The sequence below is a fragment of the Alligator sinensis genome, unplaced genomic scaffold (assembly GCF_000455745.1).
Source record: "Alligator sinensis unplaced genomic scaffold, ASM45574v1 scaffold557_1, whole genome shotgun sequence".
NCBI lineage: Eukaryota > Metazoa > Chordata > Crocodylia > Alligatoridae > Alligator > Alligator sinensis.
Genome location: NW_005842349.1, coordinates 1,129,632 through 1,146,945, shown reverse-complemented (window position 1 = coordinate 1,146,945; position 17,314 = coordinate 1,129,632). Strand labels below are relative to the sequence as shown.

At 40.6% G+C, this 17,314-nt stretch overlaps 1 protein-coding gene across 1 annotated transcript in view; it reads right to left on the bottom strand.

Moving 5' to 3' along the window:
• Positions 1-1,081: 1,081 nt before the first annotated feature.
• RNLS (renalase, FAD dependent amine oxidase) overlaps positions 1,082-17,314 on the bottom strand; it is a gene marked incomplete at its 5' end in the record, with an annotated part of 151,300 nt that continues 135,067 nt past the window's right edge. Inside the window, one exon of the mRNA XM_025210455.1 lies at positions 1,082-1,613. Coding sequence (XP_025066240.1) covers positions 1,461-1,613 — 153 coding nt within the window. The remainder of the gene's footprint in view (positions 1,614-17,314) is intronic.

Sequence of the window (17,314 nt, the reverse complement as noted above, 5' to 3'; positions counted from 1 at the left end):
TCTAAACTTAGAAACCCATGTTTATGATTATTTTTCTTACCTTGTTTTGTAACTATATTAATATATTATACATTTTTTCTACACCTCATTGTTGCATTTCCTGTCCACTAAAATAACGGTGTGTGCTTCCATATTTGCTGTTACTGTCCCTTTTCCTTAGTCACCAGACTACTTCTTATTTTGGAGACTGGATCAGTTTTTCTCTAGGCAGCAAAGTATCAAAGCCCTGAGGCTTGATGCACTATAGGCTGAACCACTAAACTGGCAAATTATTGAACTATTTTAAGGGCATCTATTTTCTGGTCCAGTAGGTTTTTTGTTGTATTAAATACATTAAATTTAACTTACTGTTACAGCTGAGATGCAAAAGTATATTCTAGAGAACACTTCAAGGTAACAGACCTAGTGAGACAAGGGAGGCAAAGATACAAGTAAATGCATTTTTTTTTACTCCCTCTTAATTATTTCCTTGATGTGTGCAGTTTGTACACTTATGATTGGACTTTACCAAGGATAGGTAACAATCTTTATTGGTATGACATTTCTTGTAGTAACGAGATGGATCTTGCAAAAATACAGCTCTTAGTGACATATTTTGCATTCAAAGACAGTCTTGACAAATTAAAAATAGCTGTATCTGTTAAGTAATATTAAAAATAAATTACACATCAGAGCACAGATTTGACTAGATTAAGTAAATAATAACATTGCTAGTCATAACGGAGTTTCTGTTGCCTTGGAACAAAAGCCTGTCCCAGAGCTACAATGATCATCTTTACTTATTACACTCATTTAGGATGGGTATGGGGGACAAGAGGCAGCAATATTACTCCTGGTTCCTAAATTAGAGACTTAATTTTTAGAGAAACCAGCACCTTTTCATGAAGTCAACGAAACTGTCAAGTGCTCAGTATCTCAGGCAGGCACTAATCCGCCAGGCCACTGATTCAGGTATACAGCCTTAAGCTTAAAACATCATAACTTTAGGCCCCTGTGTTTGGAAATCTTTGTTGTAACTATTTTAGCCACATATTATGCTGGTTCCCAATACTGATGTCAATGATGGTTCTGGGCAAAGGTCAAGGACGCGTGGCAGTACAGTGTCTGAGTGAATCTTTCAGAAGTATTTTGGAGCCAGACTGTATAAATGTAAAGATTCAGTTAGGCAGCAAGTAATGTTTTCAAAAGTGCCTTTTACTCTTTAAGCTTGTAACATTCAATGAAGTCAGTGTGTGCAAAATAACACAATAGAATCAGGTCACAGAAGTTTTGTTTACTGCAGAACATCCAAACACAAACATCAAATGAATCCTCAAAACTCAAATAAACGTAAGTAAAATCCAGTGTCTTCAAATTTGTTTATTTCTGGAGAGTCAAATTTTGCCAACAGCATACCAACATTTAATGCATCATGATAGGATTCAGCACAATTATATGCAAAACAATCTATCATAAAAACATTATAAATTACATTTTATAGCCTCTACAATGCACGTGGCAGACTCTATACAGCCATCAAAATTAGAATGCGTAAATGCATCACCCCCACATATAAGGGAAGGATTGATATGAAGAGTCATTTGTCCTGGACAGCTGGGGACAGGTGTTGTAACCTGCAAAAGGGAAACACAAAAAACTCAGGATAAGTAACTCTTTATTACCCTGAATGCTGTACAAATAAGATATATATCATTGACAGATCTGATTTTGTCAGAAAACTAGGTCTCAGAGTCTAGTATTTATGGCTAAAATGACACAATAAAATGTTTACGTTGGTTTTGCTCATTAATATATGGTCAAATTGTGATCAACTTACATAAAGGGTACGTTGGCCTAAAGTCCTTTCAGGGATGAACATCTGCATTGTGAGTAATTTCAGGATATAATCTTATATATCTATTGCTCAGACCAATAGAAAGAACCTATTCATTTGATAGAAATAATCTTCTCAGAGATAAATAAGTAGCTTGCCTTGTGTATAAAGTGTAAATCTGATGCGACAGCAGTGCTTGCACTGGGCCAAACTAGTTCAAGGTTCACTCATCCAGTCAGGCAAGTGAGCTGCAGAATTTGCAAATGGTGAAAAAGCCTGGGCAGAAGGTGTTTCCTTCCCATATTTTTCTAAGTTGCTCATTGTATGTACTTTTCCATATAAGGCTGTTCAATGGAATTCCCAAGGCACTTATTTTAGTATCTATAGGGCTGTTTACAGAAGCAAAACGTAATGTAAACAAATGGAGCAGAGAGTCACAAATGCTGATGCAAATGGCAGTAACTGTTTACATGTTTACAAAGATACGGAATTGGTCCAGTCTCTTTAGAAGATGGACCTAATGATTTATGTCGCCAGCGTAAAATACCATTCAGGATTTCGCAAACTTCCATCACAGATAAAAAAAATGAACAATGAATTATTAGACAAATTTCTTTATCTAGTTTTCCCATGTCCAACTAATTTACTTTTTCTGACTTGGAAACCTTAAACATACTTATGTACAATCTTCGTTCACTTCCATCAAAAAGTACTATGAATTATGGCACTGAACTGTTGTCTATTATTACTGTTATCCTATTGCTTATGAACAATTAGAAATGGTAGGAACGCCAGGATGCTTGCAGCCTTTCCTTTCCCCACCACCTGCATTACCCAGCTTATTCTTTAGGTTTTCTAACTGAAAACCCCAAATTCCTGTAGAGTATACTGTGCCATTCTCAAGGAGTCAATGAAGAGGGGCAATACAAATAACAATGTAGCTGTGCTACCATTAACTCTATTACTTCACTGTTACTGTTTCACACAAGAATTCAAACAAAAGCATATTCTAGCAACAGGTGGAAATGGGAAAAAATAAGGATGCTCTGAGGAAACGCACACTCTAAAAATACTTTTTTATACCTTAGATTTATAGATCTTTAGTGCTGCCAGAACTTCTCTTCTACCTGTGTTATTGTACAAAGACAGAACTCCACCCAAGACCCTACTGTTTCCATTTTACACGTGCTTATTCTGGCTCAGATTTTTATTAGAATAGATTCCAAGGTATTAAAATGAAGATACCACCTCTAATTTCTTTTCCTGTAAAAAACAAATTTGTTTCCACCTTTAATTCCCAACACTCAATACCTTGAACTTAGTTGTGCTGATTTCCAGCACATTTCTGTGCTAAAGTGTGCGTGCCAAGCAAAATGCCTTTGCATGCCACACTTTGCAGGTGAGCTTCAGATTTGCAGATGAGACACTGAGGACAAAAATGAGAGTTGGGAGGATATGATTAGTGTCTTGTGGATAACTTTTCTTGGATTTGTTTTTCTCTATGCCGTGCCATTTTGGGGCTCAGGATACAAATGATCATTGGTGAGTGGGGACTGTGCTATATTCCTGTGATGATCAGCAGAATTTAGGGCACTATTTAGCAGAGCTCACTCCAAAGTTGCAGCAGCAGCAATTCAGACCAGTGCGCCAAGACACAGTGCTACTGATTAGGAGGGCACTACTGCTAAGAAGGCAATACTGGTACATGTTCCTAGACTTGCTAGGTAGTTCTCAATAGCTTGCATGCACGGGGCTCCTGACTTGCTTTTCAATAAATGGAACCATATTCCTATTTTTTGTCCCTCCCGTCTCTGAGTTCATGTTGTGCCCCAAGAACTGTTTGATCACTGTGACAGATACTGAGGAAAATCAACTCTCATATGCACATTGAAAAATGCAGATTTGCTCCTATAGCCATTATAGGACATTACTGGTATTAATAGTCCCACTGTCATTCAGGAGACTAGCTTATCCTCTACTTCTCTGGCTGATGAAGCTTTTTACTGGACAAGAGACTCATAGAAAGGAATTGTTTAACTATTGCCTTAGCAGCTGCAAGATGACAATGGAGCGCATATTAAGAAAGCTGGCTCTTAACAAGGCTAGAGGCTGTTGACAATCCCTGACTTGTGTTATGCCCGCATGCCATGTACTGCATAGTATCTGAGAGAACAAGGGTGAGAGCCCCACCAAAAAGTAGGATGCGTAGGTTTAGAGATGGTCAAAATATTATGACAAGCCAGGAACCCACTGCCTCCAAAATGATGATATCAGGTGCACAGGACCAGGGATGCCTGGTAGCTTCTTTTGAGGAGATGCCTGGTAGTCTCTTTTTATTTTTGATTTTTTTTTTTAAACACACAAAGTCAACCATAAAATAAAACAAGTTTTGCCATGCTTATTTGGAACCTGAATTTACCAGTGTACTGTAACTCTCATCAGTATCTTACTATGCATTTCATACATATTTTAAACAAAATTTACTTATTGCTTAGGTGCTATATTTTGTACCATTAGAAAAGCCTAGCCAGAATGCTTTAAGCTCTCTTAATATGGGTTGCTAAAAAAATGAGTAGAATATAACTTGTCAATATATGAAATGTTATATTATCTACACTATGAGAGTTGCAACCTCAAAACAGGGCACTGTCAAAGCATGGGATGAATTTAATTTCAATAGGGCCTCAGTACTCAGTAGTGTAATAGTATTTACTGAACATACTTTCATTATCAAGTTTTATTACTTAATTCTGCCTAGTCAGGCAGTGGAAGGCCAACATGAGTAGGCCATTTTGAACACGTGGAAAGAAAAGGGGGTTTGTGAAGTTAGGTGTCTAGCAGACCAAGAAACTGAAAGAAAGAGATGGTCTGTGATTTAAACTCTTACTAAAATAATGTTTTATCGTTTCCCCTATCCCATAGTCAGAACATTTTCAGTGTTATCCTGCCACTTTCAGTGTAGAGGGGTTCTTTTTGGCAGGGAGCTGGGAGGAAATTGTGGATGGCTGATAACTTGGATGAGGTTGGAGAACATCTGAAAGCAACAATCTATTTTAGCATCTTGTTTGTGTATCATTTGTCCCGGTGAGATCAGACACAGAGCAACAAAAACAAAACAAAACATTTAACTGAATGCTCAAGAATAACGGCAGGGAGCGACAGGAGACAAACATAACACAGAACCGCTTCACCTGCTAGGACTGTGTGCACGCACACACATAACCTTCAGAACATAATATCTCTTGCCCCTTGATAACAGTTTAAGTACTTGGGTTAGAGAATGACTCATATTGGATGACTCAGTTCAGGGGCTGGAGGTATCTCATTGAAGATGGCAGCAGGTTCTTTTGGCTTTCTCAAGTCACTTTGGCAGCTGGAGAATATAACAGGTCTACAACACCAGCTGATGGACTCATAAAAATCAGTCCCATTGGCACTATAATATTTTCTTGATAGGTAGACAGCACATTATCTGGAACTCAACCTTGCATCTGATTGACACAGCTACAAAGTGTCTTACTGTGGGTGTCAGTGTGCAAAGTCTTTGGACAGAGGGCAAATGCAACATGACAAAGCTTCATTCAAATTGGTGCTAGTCAGAGCAATAAATCATGGGTGTTGGTATATATCTAGCTCCTCTTTAAAATGTTGCTGAATTTCTTTAGGATATCTTGAATGGTGTCCATTACAGCACTGTACATTCCTGTTAACTTGCTGCCCAGTGACTCAAACTGTTCTCCAGCTAGCAAGTTTGCTCACAGTCCTTCAGCAACTATGAGAAAGAGGACCCCTCAATTCTTCCCACAGTGGAGGCTGATGTAACATTCTCCTTTCAAATCAACTTTTTACTGACAAGTCCGCAAAGTTGGCAAGTCCTGCTTTGAGTGGAACAGCAGAGGAGTGATTACAAGACCATAGCAAGTTATATGCCTCTCTTAAAATTAAGGCTAACTCAGAGCCTGAGTCTGTCTGTATTATACAGAACACATTGCAACTTCACTGTAGTGTAGGTCTCTTCTTCTATGGGGGAGGTATGTCCACAGTTGACAAACCCTGTAGTGTAGATGTCTGTGAGTGTTCCACTGGCTGAATTTCCATTTGGATCAGCAACATTATTTGTGGCAGCAGAAATCTTACCCTGCTTGTTTGACTTCTTTCTGTGTGGCTTGAACCTTAGACAACACACACATTTGATGTGACCCTTGTGCTTGCAATGATGGCATACATGTTAATGGCATGTATTGCACCTGTGGCAGCTTCTCAGGGATGAAGAATTTATTGTGTGCTGGTGGTGACTTCTTTGGAGAATCCCCTTTGGAATGATCCTGGAGAGTCCCAGTTGACATCAGTCTGCATTGCAGGGCTTCATCTTGAACCCCTTACACGAACTGAGCCCTCAGGAGAGACTCAAGATTGGTGCTAAAATTACAGTTTTTGGACCATTGATGCAACTCAGTTACATATGCTGGAACCCTTTTATCAGACAGTTGATGGCACTGGATGAAATGGAACCGTCTATTTCAGCAAAGTGATTGTTCATTAGTGTAAGGATTTCATCATAGAACTTATCACAGTTAGTGCAGGAAGCCCTGCACAATGTAAAATTCTTGTAGTCCAACATTGACATGTTAGAAGCCAACTACTGAACACACTATGGGAAGAAAGCCCTGTCAGTATAGCTCCCTTTCTCCTCCCTTGTAGCACTTGGCATTTACAGTTCACAATGAAGCATTAGCTGGATCTTGCTCACTGGGATCCCATCCTCACCATCAGTTTTGTGTATTATAGGAATTTGCTTGTCCTAGTGAGATCAGACAGGGAGCAAAAGGGCTTTACTATCTTTACTGTACAAGACCAAAGGTTTGATTGAATGCTCTACAAACATAACACCAGACAGCAACATGAGACAAACACAACATGGAATAGCCCCACCTACTGGTGGGTGTGGGTAGGTGTGCAAATGGTTGTATCATTCACTGGATATCTGTAAGAAATCCAACCAAACACACAACCCTCCCCCCCAGCAATGTGTGTATACTGTGTCATTTAATTCCACTTATTAGAAATTTCAATACAATGCGTTACATACAAACTGGCTGAGGTTCCCTCTTCTGGGCTCTCATACTGGATGTCCACTGGCACCTTCTCAGCCTTTCAGCTCTTGCGTTATGAAGAGATCCTGGCTTGCAGGTAAGCATCTTCCTTAGAGTCTCTGTTGATCCCAGAGTCTTCAGTGGCCTGGATTGACTCAGCACTCTCCTCAATGAAATGCAGATTGCTGGTGGTATACCATGACAAGTCCTGTCCAGTTTATCATAACATGAACAAGCATGGCTGGAAAACTGGTTTTCATCCTTGGTTTTTTTAGAAGCTGATTACCATTCCTTCCTCCTGATCTGTCCTAGCCTAGTGTTCCACACACGATTCTAATTGGCTGTCCCAGCTTTGTATGCATTATTTTTGTGATAATACTTTTCAAGGGCTTCAGTCCTGGTAGGATGCATACTGCCTAGTTGTTCCTGGCAGGATGTAAAGCAATGTGGGATGCCTGTTGGAAGGTGACTAAAATACCAGAGACCTTGGACCATATGAACATAAATCAAAACAGGAATACAGAATACCCATTATATTATTAGTTAATATACTCACATACTTGTATTATTTAGATGGAGGACATTTCAATGTGCATAAACTAAAGTTAGCACAAACTATATAGCCTACTGTAGGTAAGCTCCTACAGTTGAAGATACTGCTTATGAATCTTGATGCTTTTAACACCAAGACATGCCAAACGTATCACATTTTTTAATTTTACAAAAATATATATGATGACAGATTAAGGCTGAATGCCAGCATTTGTTTCATGAAAACGAAAATAATGTGCAAGTGAAAATGGGAGGAAAAATGGAATTGAAACTTTTTTGCTTTTTATTTAAATTAATTTATTCTAGCAATGTTGTGACCACTCAGTTTATAAGAGAGATGGTACATTTCTTCATATTTATCCATCTCATACTTTCACTGCTGAAATACACCAATGTCATTCTAATTAAAGAAAGACTTTATAACAAATTTTCTTGAAAAATTACAGAGCAATAGAATAGAATAGATTAGTGGTCAGAATAAACAAGCAGTTGTTTTGACTTCCATTATATATCTCTACAACCATATTATCACGGTAAATATTCTGTACTACTATATATAAAAATAAATGCATAGCATCACTTTACCTATTTTACAGATTTCCCCCCTACTGTTTTCACCCATATTCATTTTTCGTTAGTTTCTTTTCTTTAGAATTATTTGTAAAATTCTTACATTACCACCTGAGAGACAGTCTTCACATATTACAAATCTTTAACGGGTTGCAACAGGCTGAATTATTTTTCTCTATGCAGCTCTCTCCAGGGTTTCATTACTTTTAACAAAACAGATATTTTTGTGGGGATTTCAAAGGAAAGATCATTTGCTGTATGGATGCTTAGTATTTTTAGTCTTCACTGAAAATTACTGTGAAGTCCACAAACCAGATCCAAAGTCCCCTAGAGTCAGCAGGGTCTTTCACTGAACTTTGGAGAAGGCTTTGTGTCCTCTATATAGGTAAGATGGAGATGTACTTCCTGAGGAATGACTGACAGGGTCACCACAAGTAGTGTATGATTACTGCAGGGACAACAGTATTGGGATGCTATCTGGTGATGGACTGAAGAGTAGTAACATCACTGCATTCCTTCTCTCTCTATCTTCTGTCTGGTTAGAAAGTACTATTTGAGAAGGCTGTGGAGCCAGCTGATTGCTAGGAGCTCAGCATAGAAGGGTTCAGAAGTTATGGAGACAGCAGGTGGAGGGGCGTGATTTTCTCATTCTTTGCCGCAGCCTCAGTCTTTCTAGGTGCCTACTCTAAAGGGATCTTCTCCACCCCCATGCCACAACACATACAAATGTAAACATTTTGACTGCAACTCCTCATCAACTCCCTCAGTAATTTACCATGTGGTAGTGACCGAAGACTGTGAACTGGTGATGTAGTAAACTGCTGAATTCTCAGTAGGGGTTTCCTCTGTGTGATAATGTTTTATTGTCCTTCTCTGAAGCATTATTCAAGACAACCATTGTGTACAGTACAATACAAATCACTTAGATAGATTCATAAATTGTTAGGGGCTGGAAAGGACCTTGTAGACAGGGCCATCCTGGGGGTAGGGTGGGGGTGTGAATTGGGGCAACTGCCCTTGGCCCTGCGAAGCTGGGCGGAACAGCTGCGGTGACTCTGTGCTGATGCTGCCAGCTTTGCATCAAGCTGCTTGCTACCACCCCTCCCCCCGCCCCCACCAACGTCACTGCTGCCAGTGGCAGTGGAAGCTTCTTCGGGTCCGGGGCGCATGGGATTGGAGCAGGGGCGGGGCATTGGCTGGTTTACCCCAGGCCCCGCACCCTGCTCGGGTCAGCTCTGCTTGTAGATCATCAGGTCCAGACCCCCTGCACTAGGCAGGAAAAGACAACTGGGGTCAAGTGACCCCAGTGAGGTGACTGTCCAGTCTCCTTTTGAAGATTTCCAGGATAGGTGACTGCACCACCACTGAAGGGAGTTTATTCCACAGTCTGGACACCCTAACTGTGAAGGAGTTTTTCCTGGAATTGAGCCTGAAGCAGCCTTCCAGGAATTTGTATCCATTGCTCCTGGTCTTCCCCAAGGGTGCCCTGGTGACTGAGTTCTTGATGTACTCCCCTGATGTAGTGGCAAGCCACTACCAAGTCCCATCTCAGCCTTTTCTTCTGTATTAAGTGCCCCAAGTCCCTCAGCCTCTCTTCTTGTGGCTTGTCTTGCAAGTCCCTGATCATACGGGTGGCTCTTCTCTGGACTTTCTCAAGTTCTTCCACATCCTTGTTGAAGTGTGGCACCCAGAACTGGACCCACTACTCCAGCTGTAGTCTACAGTCTTCAGTGAGGAGTACAGTGGGAGTATCACTTCCTTCATTTTGCATGAGATGCAACAGTTAATGTATGCCGGCATGTTGTTTACTCTACTGGCCATAGCATTGCACTGCCGGCTCATGTTCATGTGATGGTCGATCACTAGCCCTAGGTCCCTTTTGGCCGTGGTGCAAGTTGAATTGTTGCCACTGAGCCTGTAGGTGTGTTGGGGGTTGTTTGCCCCCAGATGGAGTGCCTTACACTTCTGAGTGTAGAACTTCATCTGGTTCCCGTCTGCCCAACTCTCCAGCCTGTCCAGGTCCGCCTGTGTCTGCAACCTATCTTCTGGCATGGCCACACTCCCCCATAACTTGGTGTCGCCTGCAAACTTGGCCAGCGAGCTTTTCACCCCCACATCCAAATTACTGATAAAGATGTTGAAAAGCACTGGTCCAAGCATGGACCCCTGAGGGACACCACTGGCCACTTCTCGCCAGGATGACACAGATCCATTCATGAGAACTCTCTGGGTCCTACCATGCAACCAGTTTTCCACCCACTGAACTGTTGAGCAGTTTAGTCCACAATCTTCCAATTTTTCCATAAGGATATCATGGGATACAAGATCATATACTTGTAGTATATGGCCCATGCAGCAGCTTTAATCTTGCAATCATGGTAGGAATTTGTTTTTATGAAAACTATTTTAAGCTACAAGAGTGGGTTGAATACAAGAGTGAGCTGAATTTACCTCATTTCATTAAAAAAAAAGCAAAACAAGCTTGTGTAAAAGCAGCCTCCTTGAATAGTAGAAAATACAGCAGATAATGAATCCTGCACTGTATTATTGCAACATCTGCTGCTGCCCCTGTAGTTACGATCTATAAAGTCTTCCATTTAATCAGCCTACTTAAGGGGTTAAACTTGCCTGAAAAGAAATCCTGCTCTATTCTGGACCTTAATGTATGACCAGACTGTAGCTTTTACAGGGGTGTGCAGGGAAGTACTGCATCAGTGGAAGTTCCTGAAGGAGATCTGCCTGAAGATAGAGGCAGACAGAATGTCTTCAGGAATACCTGGGACTGCATGCAGGAGCACTGTTACACAGTATCCTGGAGAAAAGGTGCAGCTATATGGTTTCCCTGTAATCATAAATAATAACCCCAGTAAACTAAGTTATTCCCCCTGGGTCTGCTAGTGTATCATTTATTCTTTGTATTTGCCTTTTGGAGTAAAGCTCTTCAGGCGAGTAACTACCATTTGCCTTGTGCAGGACAAGCTTTACATGGAAATGAAATAAATAGGCTACTCCAGAGCACTTCACAATGCAGAAGGTCTGCCCACTTGCACACTTACCATTTGTTTGCATCATTACTTCTTCCCTCAGTCCCCACATTCAGAGTGGGAAATGCGGGATTAGAGTAAGGACTTCTGGTTACAGTCCCTCGTGTGTCTATTCAGAATGAGAGTCCATCACAGGCTTATGAAACAAAATCATCATTTTAAGCTTGTATCTAAAATACCTTCCATGTTTAAGAAGTGTGGCCTGGGGATCTACCTCGCAGGTATTACAAAACTGTACCTATAGTCATTGCTAAAAGATAGCAAGTAACCAGCTGTCCCAGTGGTTTGCATTCTCTTCCCTGAAAAGCCAGTTGGAAGCTAAGAGCCCCTTATTTCCCTCCTCAACTTTTTCTCCTGATTCCTGTTTGTTAAACACTTTCTCAAAAAGTAAGCAAGCCAAGAAACAATCATTTAGAGGAAGACGAATAGACATGGTTCCTTGCCATTAGCCACAAGGGTCACATGTGCACAGCTGGATGCCTGATAGACAGCATTCCAGCAAAATGCCTCGCTTGCAATTTCTTATGCATATAACTCAGTATAACAGGTTATAGGTGGGCCGGGCAGTTATAACTCTTTATTGCTTAGACTTTAAGGGCAGTTCCTTAACATTGTTCCTGAGAAATATCTGTTAGTTACTTGGGAATATTTATGAATTGCCTTTCTCATTCCAGAGCCATACACTACAAAGTAAACAAGGTACTTCTATAAACTGTCATCTCTGATGCCTGCAGTCCAGGAGTTCACACACGTGCTTGAACTGAGATTTCACAAATTAAAGCTCATTGTAACACCTGACTTCACTAAGCTTTCTGTGTATCTTTTTTATGGCAGCTTTTCTATATGCAGTGGTCTGTTGTTTTTAGAGCTTTCTGTACTCTAGTCACAACCTTCATAAAGAAAATATACTTGGTTATTGGAAGACTGCAGGATTATTTTACGAAAGCAGACTAAGTAGGTGGCATACAACATTAACATTTATAATAAATAAGTGGAATTAAAAACTATGCTATCCACATAGTATTCATTTGGTGTTTTTGTTTGTTTGCTGTTTTGCAGGTGCTCAGTGAATGTTACCGCCATGTGGCTCAATGAAGCAAATAAGTCTCCTTAAGAAGTGTGATACATGAAGGGAGGTGTCACAAGAAGCATTAACTAAAAATGTTTTTTCTTTCATGTCTGCAAGCAACCAAATTACTTCAGTTTAGTTTCTACTTAATGTGAGGTAAGCAAACAGAAATGGTTTTAATTCAAATCAGAGGCTACGTAATATGACTGCTTTTCCACCTTTACCACAGGTTAATTATTTGTCCACACCCTAAGAGATTGTAACTGATATTCTCTCACTGAAAAAGGGATTCTGTTATATTCTTGGTAAACTGATTCTGCAGAACCACTCATTTTCAATCTCAAACTATTTTGCCTTGTTACATCTTTTTCTTTAGTATATCTTTATCTGTATTTCCAAATTCAATATTAACTTTTTAGTGTGTTTGCTACAGTAACTAAGCAAAGTTGAGGTTACTGTACTCAAAACCCTGAATTTTGCTTAACTGTTTAATGTTATATAGAAACATGGTCATGCCCACCCCTTCGATTCTTTGTAGCCCAGTATTCCATTAAAATGCAACACCATTGATGTGTTCATTTCAAATGGGATCTTTCCTCCAAAGATTACTGACTTCCATTGAATCAGTGTCAAATAATCTCAAGACCTTTGGAACATATAAAGGCATAGGTAAAATTTTAGTAATGCATTTTATGGCAGAAAATCATGACTAATGTTATCAATGTGTTAAATGACAGAGTACGTCTGCAACGTTTTCATTTTTATCATGTTTCACGTTTTCACACCTTGAACAAACAGGTTTCAAATGGGTATGACAAGAATATGTGTATTATATTAAATTAGTACTTCTCAAAGCAGCACCAGTATCATTCAATTGCAAAAGAGCTATGTAGCAGTTACGGCAGCAGGGACTTAAAATAAATGAAACCAAACTAGAGGGGAAGGGAGGGGGGATAAAGAAGATAAGAAGTGGGTAGATGCTGATGACAGAAGCGGACAGAGGAACACAGGTAAGAAACAACAGGTGAAGTTGGTAGGGAATCGAAAACTGGACAAATAAGGCTGAAATGCTGGAAAAGTGCAGAGAGGGAGAGAGAGAGAAGAGAAAACTAAATGAAGATCAGAGATTTGGAAAAGGAAAAAATCAGGAAAATAATGTAGGAGATAAAGAGGGGGAAAGGAAGGGAAAGATGCAATTTCCTCCTCTATCATTGCTTTCCTTTTTAGCAGTATTTTTATGTGAACATGCATAGGATGTTTCACAATAAAATGTTCCAAGTGCCCTGTGGAACAACTCTCAAACTTCAATAAATTAGAAGACAATGTGATGTTGCCATTGTTTTTACCTTTTGTCTTTTGTTTGCCATGAACAGAAAGACTAATCCTAGACACTGAAAACAATGACAATGGTAGGCATAGGTTGTAATGATCATATTCTAGCCATCACACTGGCTCCTAAGTATCTTCTAATATTCTCCAGCATAGATCAACAACAAAAGTGCATATTAACATTATCTTGTGTATTTTACTTTATTAGCACGTTGAGGATGCACCTTCTTTAAAGGAAGGGATTTTGGATTTAATACATTAACGCATTTGGGTTTAATACATTATCTAATATTTAACATAATTAAATATCATGTAGTCTGACTGCAAGCTGTATATCTTGCCAAAGTTCTTGTTTATGTTCCAAATTTAGGTCAGTAGACATTTCATTTTAGTTTTTGTACTAGGCCAAGGTCACTGAGCATAAACAATGGAGAGGTTTACTAGAGAAAGGGTCTTTCGATGTTCTGCATTCAAATACATTTAAATCCCTTTTCTAGATTAGCCATATAAAAATGTTTCTAATTGGAAATGAAAGACTGGTGAGTTTTCAGCCCTTCATATTACTATATATTCATCAAATGAGATGGGGTTATCATGTTTGAATCTCTATATTTTAATCCACAGGCCAGTTATGAGCTAGTCATTTTTGTAAACCATCCCATAAAAGATAATAATCAGGAATGGGAGTATGCCATACATTTCCCTTTTTCTTGCAAAGCTGTTGTGCAGACGCAGTCCAAATGTTCTTAGGCTGGAAACAGGTATCTCCAGTGGAACATGATTAGCTGTGAAGCAGCTGATCATGCCCTAGGGCGTCTATAGACATCCCTGGTCGCTGCACCCTAACTTGGGACTCATTTATAAGCAGAGGAAAACCCCTGCTTGCAGAAGTGCTCTTCCATGTTGGTGAGTGGGGGAATCCCCATGCATCCTGAAGCACTGAGTTTCCCAGTTTACCCAGATGCTTCCTTGAGGTAAGTGAGGAAAGCAGGCAGGCACTCCCACAGCTCGAGAGGGCTCATCCTGGCTGTGAATCCCTGGGCCCCTCAAGCCTGTGCAGCCCCAACCCCATGGAAGCCAGAGTGCCAGGGTAGCTTTATGCTGCCTGAGCTCTTACGCCATAAGCAAGCAGATATAGGCCACAATAAAGCAGCCAATTTTATTACTGTCTTGTGTAATGGCCACAAATTTGAGCATCTGTAGTTTGACCGAAGCTATGGATGTCTATCTGCTTTCACTTTGTGCCTCCATAAACATTTTTATGGCAGCACAAGGGTGATGTCTGTTTCTACCCTTATAGCCATATTGCATAGGCTACTTTTTTCAGCCACATACCCCACATACTGTCTTTGAATCTTACCTTGAGTGTTTCAGTGGCATGGCTGATAGCAAATGATTATAGAGAGGGCCATAGCTAGTGAGTACAGAAATGATTAGCTGTGTTAGTCTGAAGTCAGACAAAAGGCAGAGAAGAAATGGTTCAGAGAGGTATGAGCTTTTGCAGGCAAGTGAGTGAAATAAGCTATCACTGGAAGTTGAAGGAAGAGCCATGGAAAAAGGTGTAAACTGCTTAGTGGCTCTAGTTCTCTCCTTGATTTAAAGCCCCATGGCGAAATGAATCAGAATTCATACTGTATATACCACATATGCTTACAACCTGGACACATCTATGATAACTAAAGGGAATATTATTCAAAGCACCATGAAATATTAGCACAATTAGCTAGCATATGCAGACTATGCCCCAGTAGAATTCTGCTGTGGGAACATAATTCAGGTTGCATTTATTTAATATTTTTGGTTTTGTTCTGTACCCGCTCAGGTCCACTATGCCCCTACCTGCTTTGCTTTAAAGCACACCTATTCCCAGCGACCCTACACTTCCCCAAACAAAGAAGTAGACAAACAACAGATAATCCAAAAGAAAATAATCTTATTAAAATTATGAAAAAAACTAATTTGTGAGTCATGTTGGACAAGTAAATCAACATAAACTTCCAAGGTACTGCTATGGTACATGCTGTATACATGAAAATAGAGTAACTCTTTTATTAAGAAACAAATACCAGCTGATGAAGCGATATCTAATTTAGTGAAAAAACCATGACACAAAGCCATGTCTGGCATTTAGGACCAGACCAATTCAGCCTTGAAATCTTTGGGTATCCCTCAATATGAGGATGGAGTTTGCCAGTGGGTGGAGGTGGGGGGTGGGAGGGGATTATCGATGAGTTTTAAGATGGCTGAAAGAGAGGAGGGAAGGGGCACAGCTGTTGGCCAAGATGTTGCGTGCTTTCCTTCCTCCTCTGCTGTTTCTGGACTTAGTGAACAAGACAGTCTTCTTTGAAGTGGTCTGTAGCTTGATGTATGGTGCAGTGGCACTGATACCTGTTATCAGCCAGCACTTCCCAATTTGTAAGGTTGATGCCACCCTTCTTAAGGTATGCTTTCAGGGTGTCCTTGTACCACTTCCTTTGTTCTTCACAGGTCCTCCTGCCATGACTGGCTTGAGAGAAGAGGACTTGCTTTGGGAGACAAGTGTCTGCCATCCTCACAGTGGCCAGCCCAGTGGAGTTGATGTTTCATGATTTTTGCCTCAGTGCTTGTTATGTTAGTTGCAGAGAGGATGCTGGCATTGGTGCAGTGGTCTTCCCATCCAGCACGAAGGATCTTCCTGAGGCAGTGCTGATGGGACCATTCCAGGTGCTTAAAATGGCTTTGATCTCTCACCCACATCTCACACCCATAGAGGAGTGTGCAGATTACCACTGCATTGCAGACCAGGATCTTAGTTTCCATCTGCAAATCTTGGTCAGCAAAGACACTGAGAAGCAGCTTTCTGAAGAATATGCTGGCACAGCAAATCCTATGTTTGATTTCTACATCAAGACTGATTGACTGTGAGAGATGGCTGCCAAGATATGGGAAGCGCTTAATGTTTTCCAGGGGCTCTCCATCAATGGTAATTTATGGGGAAAGGGGGCAGCTTGTGCTGGGACAGGCTGATGGAGCACCTTGGTCTTCCCAATGTTAAGAGAGAGTCCAAGGCTATGAAAGGAACCTGAAAAAAGGTCAAGGGTAGATTCCAGATCGGTCTCAGTGTGCGTGAGAATAACACAGTTGTCAGCGTACTGAAGGTTGCTGATATCAGTCTTGGTCACTTTCATTTTGCCGTGAAGGCACTGCAGGTTGAAAAGCTGACCGTCCATTCAATACTCAATCCCAGTTCCGGGAAGAAGTTCGTCATGGTTGAGAATCAAAATCACAGCAAGACCCATGGAGAAAAGGGTTGTAACGATGATGCAGTCCTGCTTGACACCAGTACAGTTGGTAAATGGGTCTGTCTCTGATCCACTACAAAAGGACTGTGGTGGTCATCCCATCATGGAGTAGCCTGAGGACGCTGATGAACTTCAGTGGACAATCAAACTCAGCCAGCACCTTCCATAGGCTTCACGACTGATGGAGTTGAAGGCCTTGGTTAGGTCAATGAATGCCATAAACAGCTCCTGGTGTTGCGCTCTACACTTCTCCTGGATCTCGTGCAACAAAAATCATGTTGGTGGTACCCCATGATGATCTAAAGCCACATTGGGATTCTGGAACGACATCTTCGGCAAGTGGGAGGAGGCGATTCAGAAGGATGCGAGTAAAAATGTTCCTGGCAATGGAGAGAAGGGCAATGCCTTGGTAGTTTCCACAAACTGACTTGTCTGCTTTCTTGAATATGGTTACAATAGTGGCATTCTTTAAGTCAGGTGGCATTTTCTCATTAACCCATATTTTGATGAGAAATTGGTGAAGTTTTTGTGTTAGTGCTGTTCCATCACCTTTGAAAACTTCT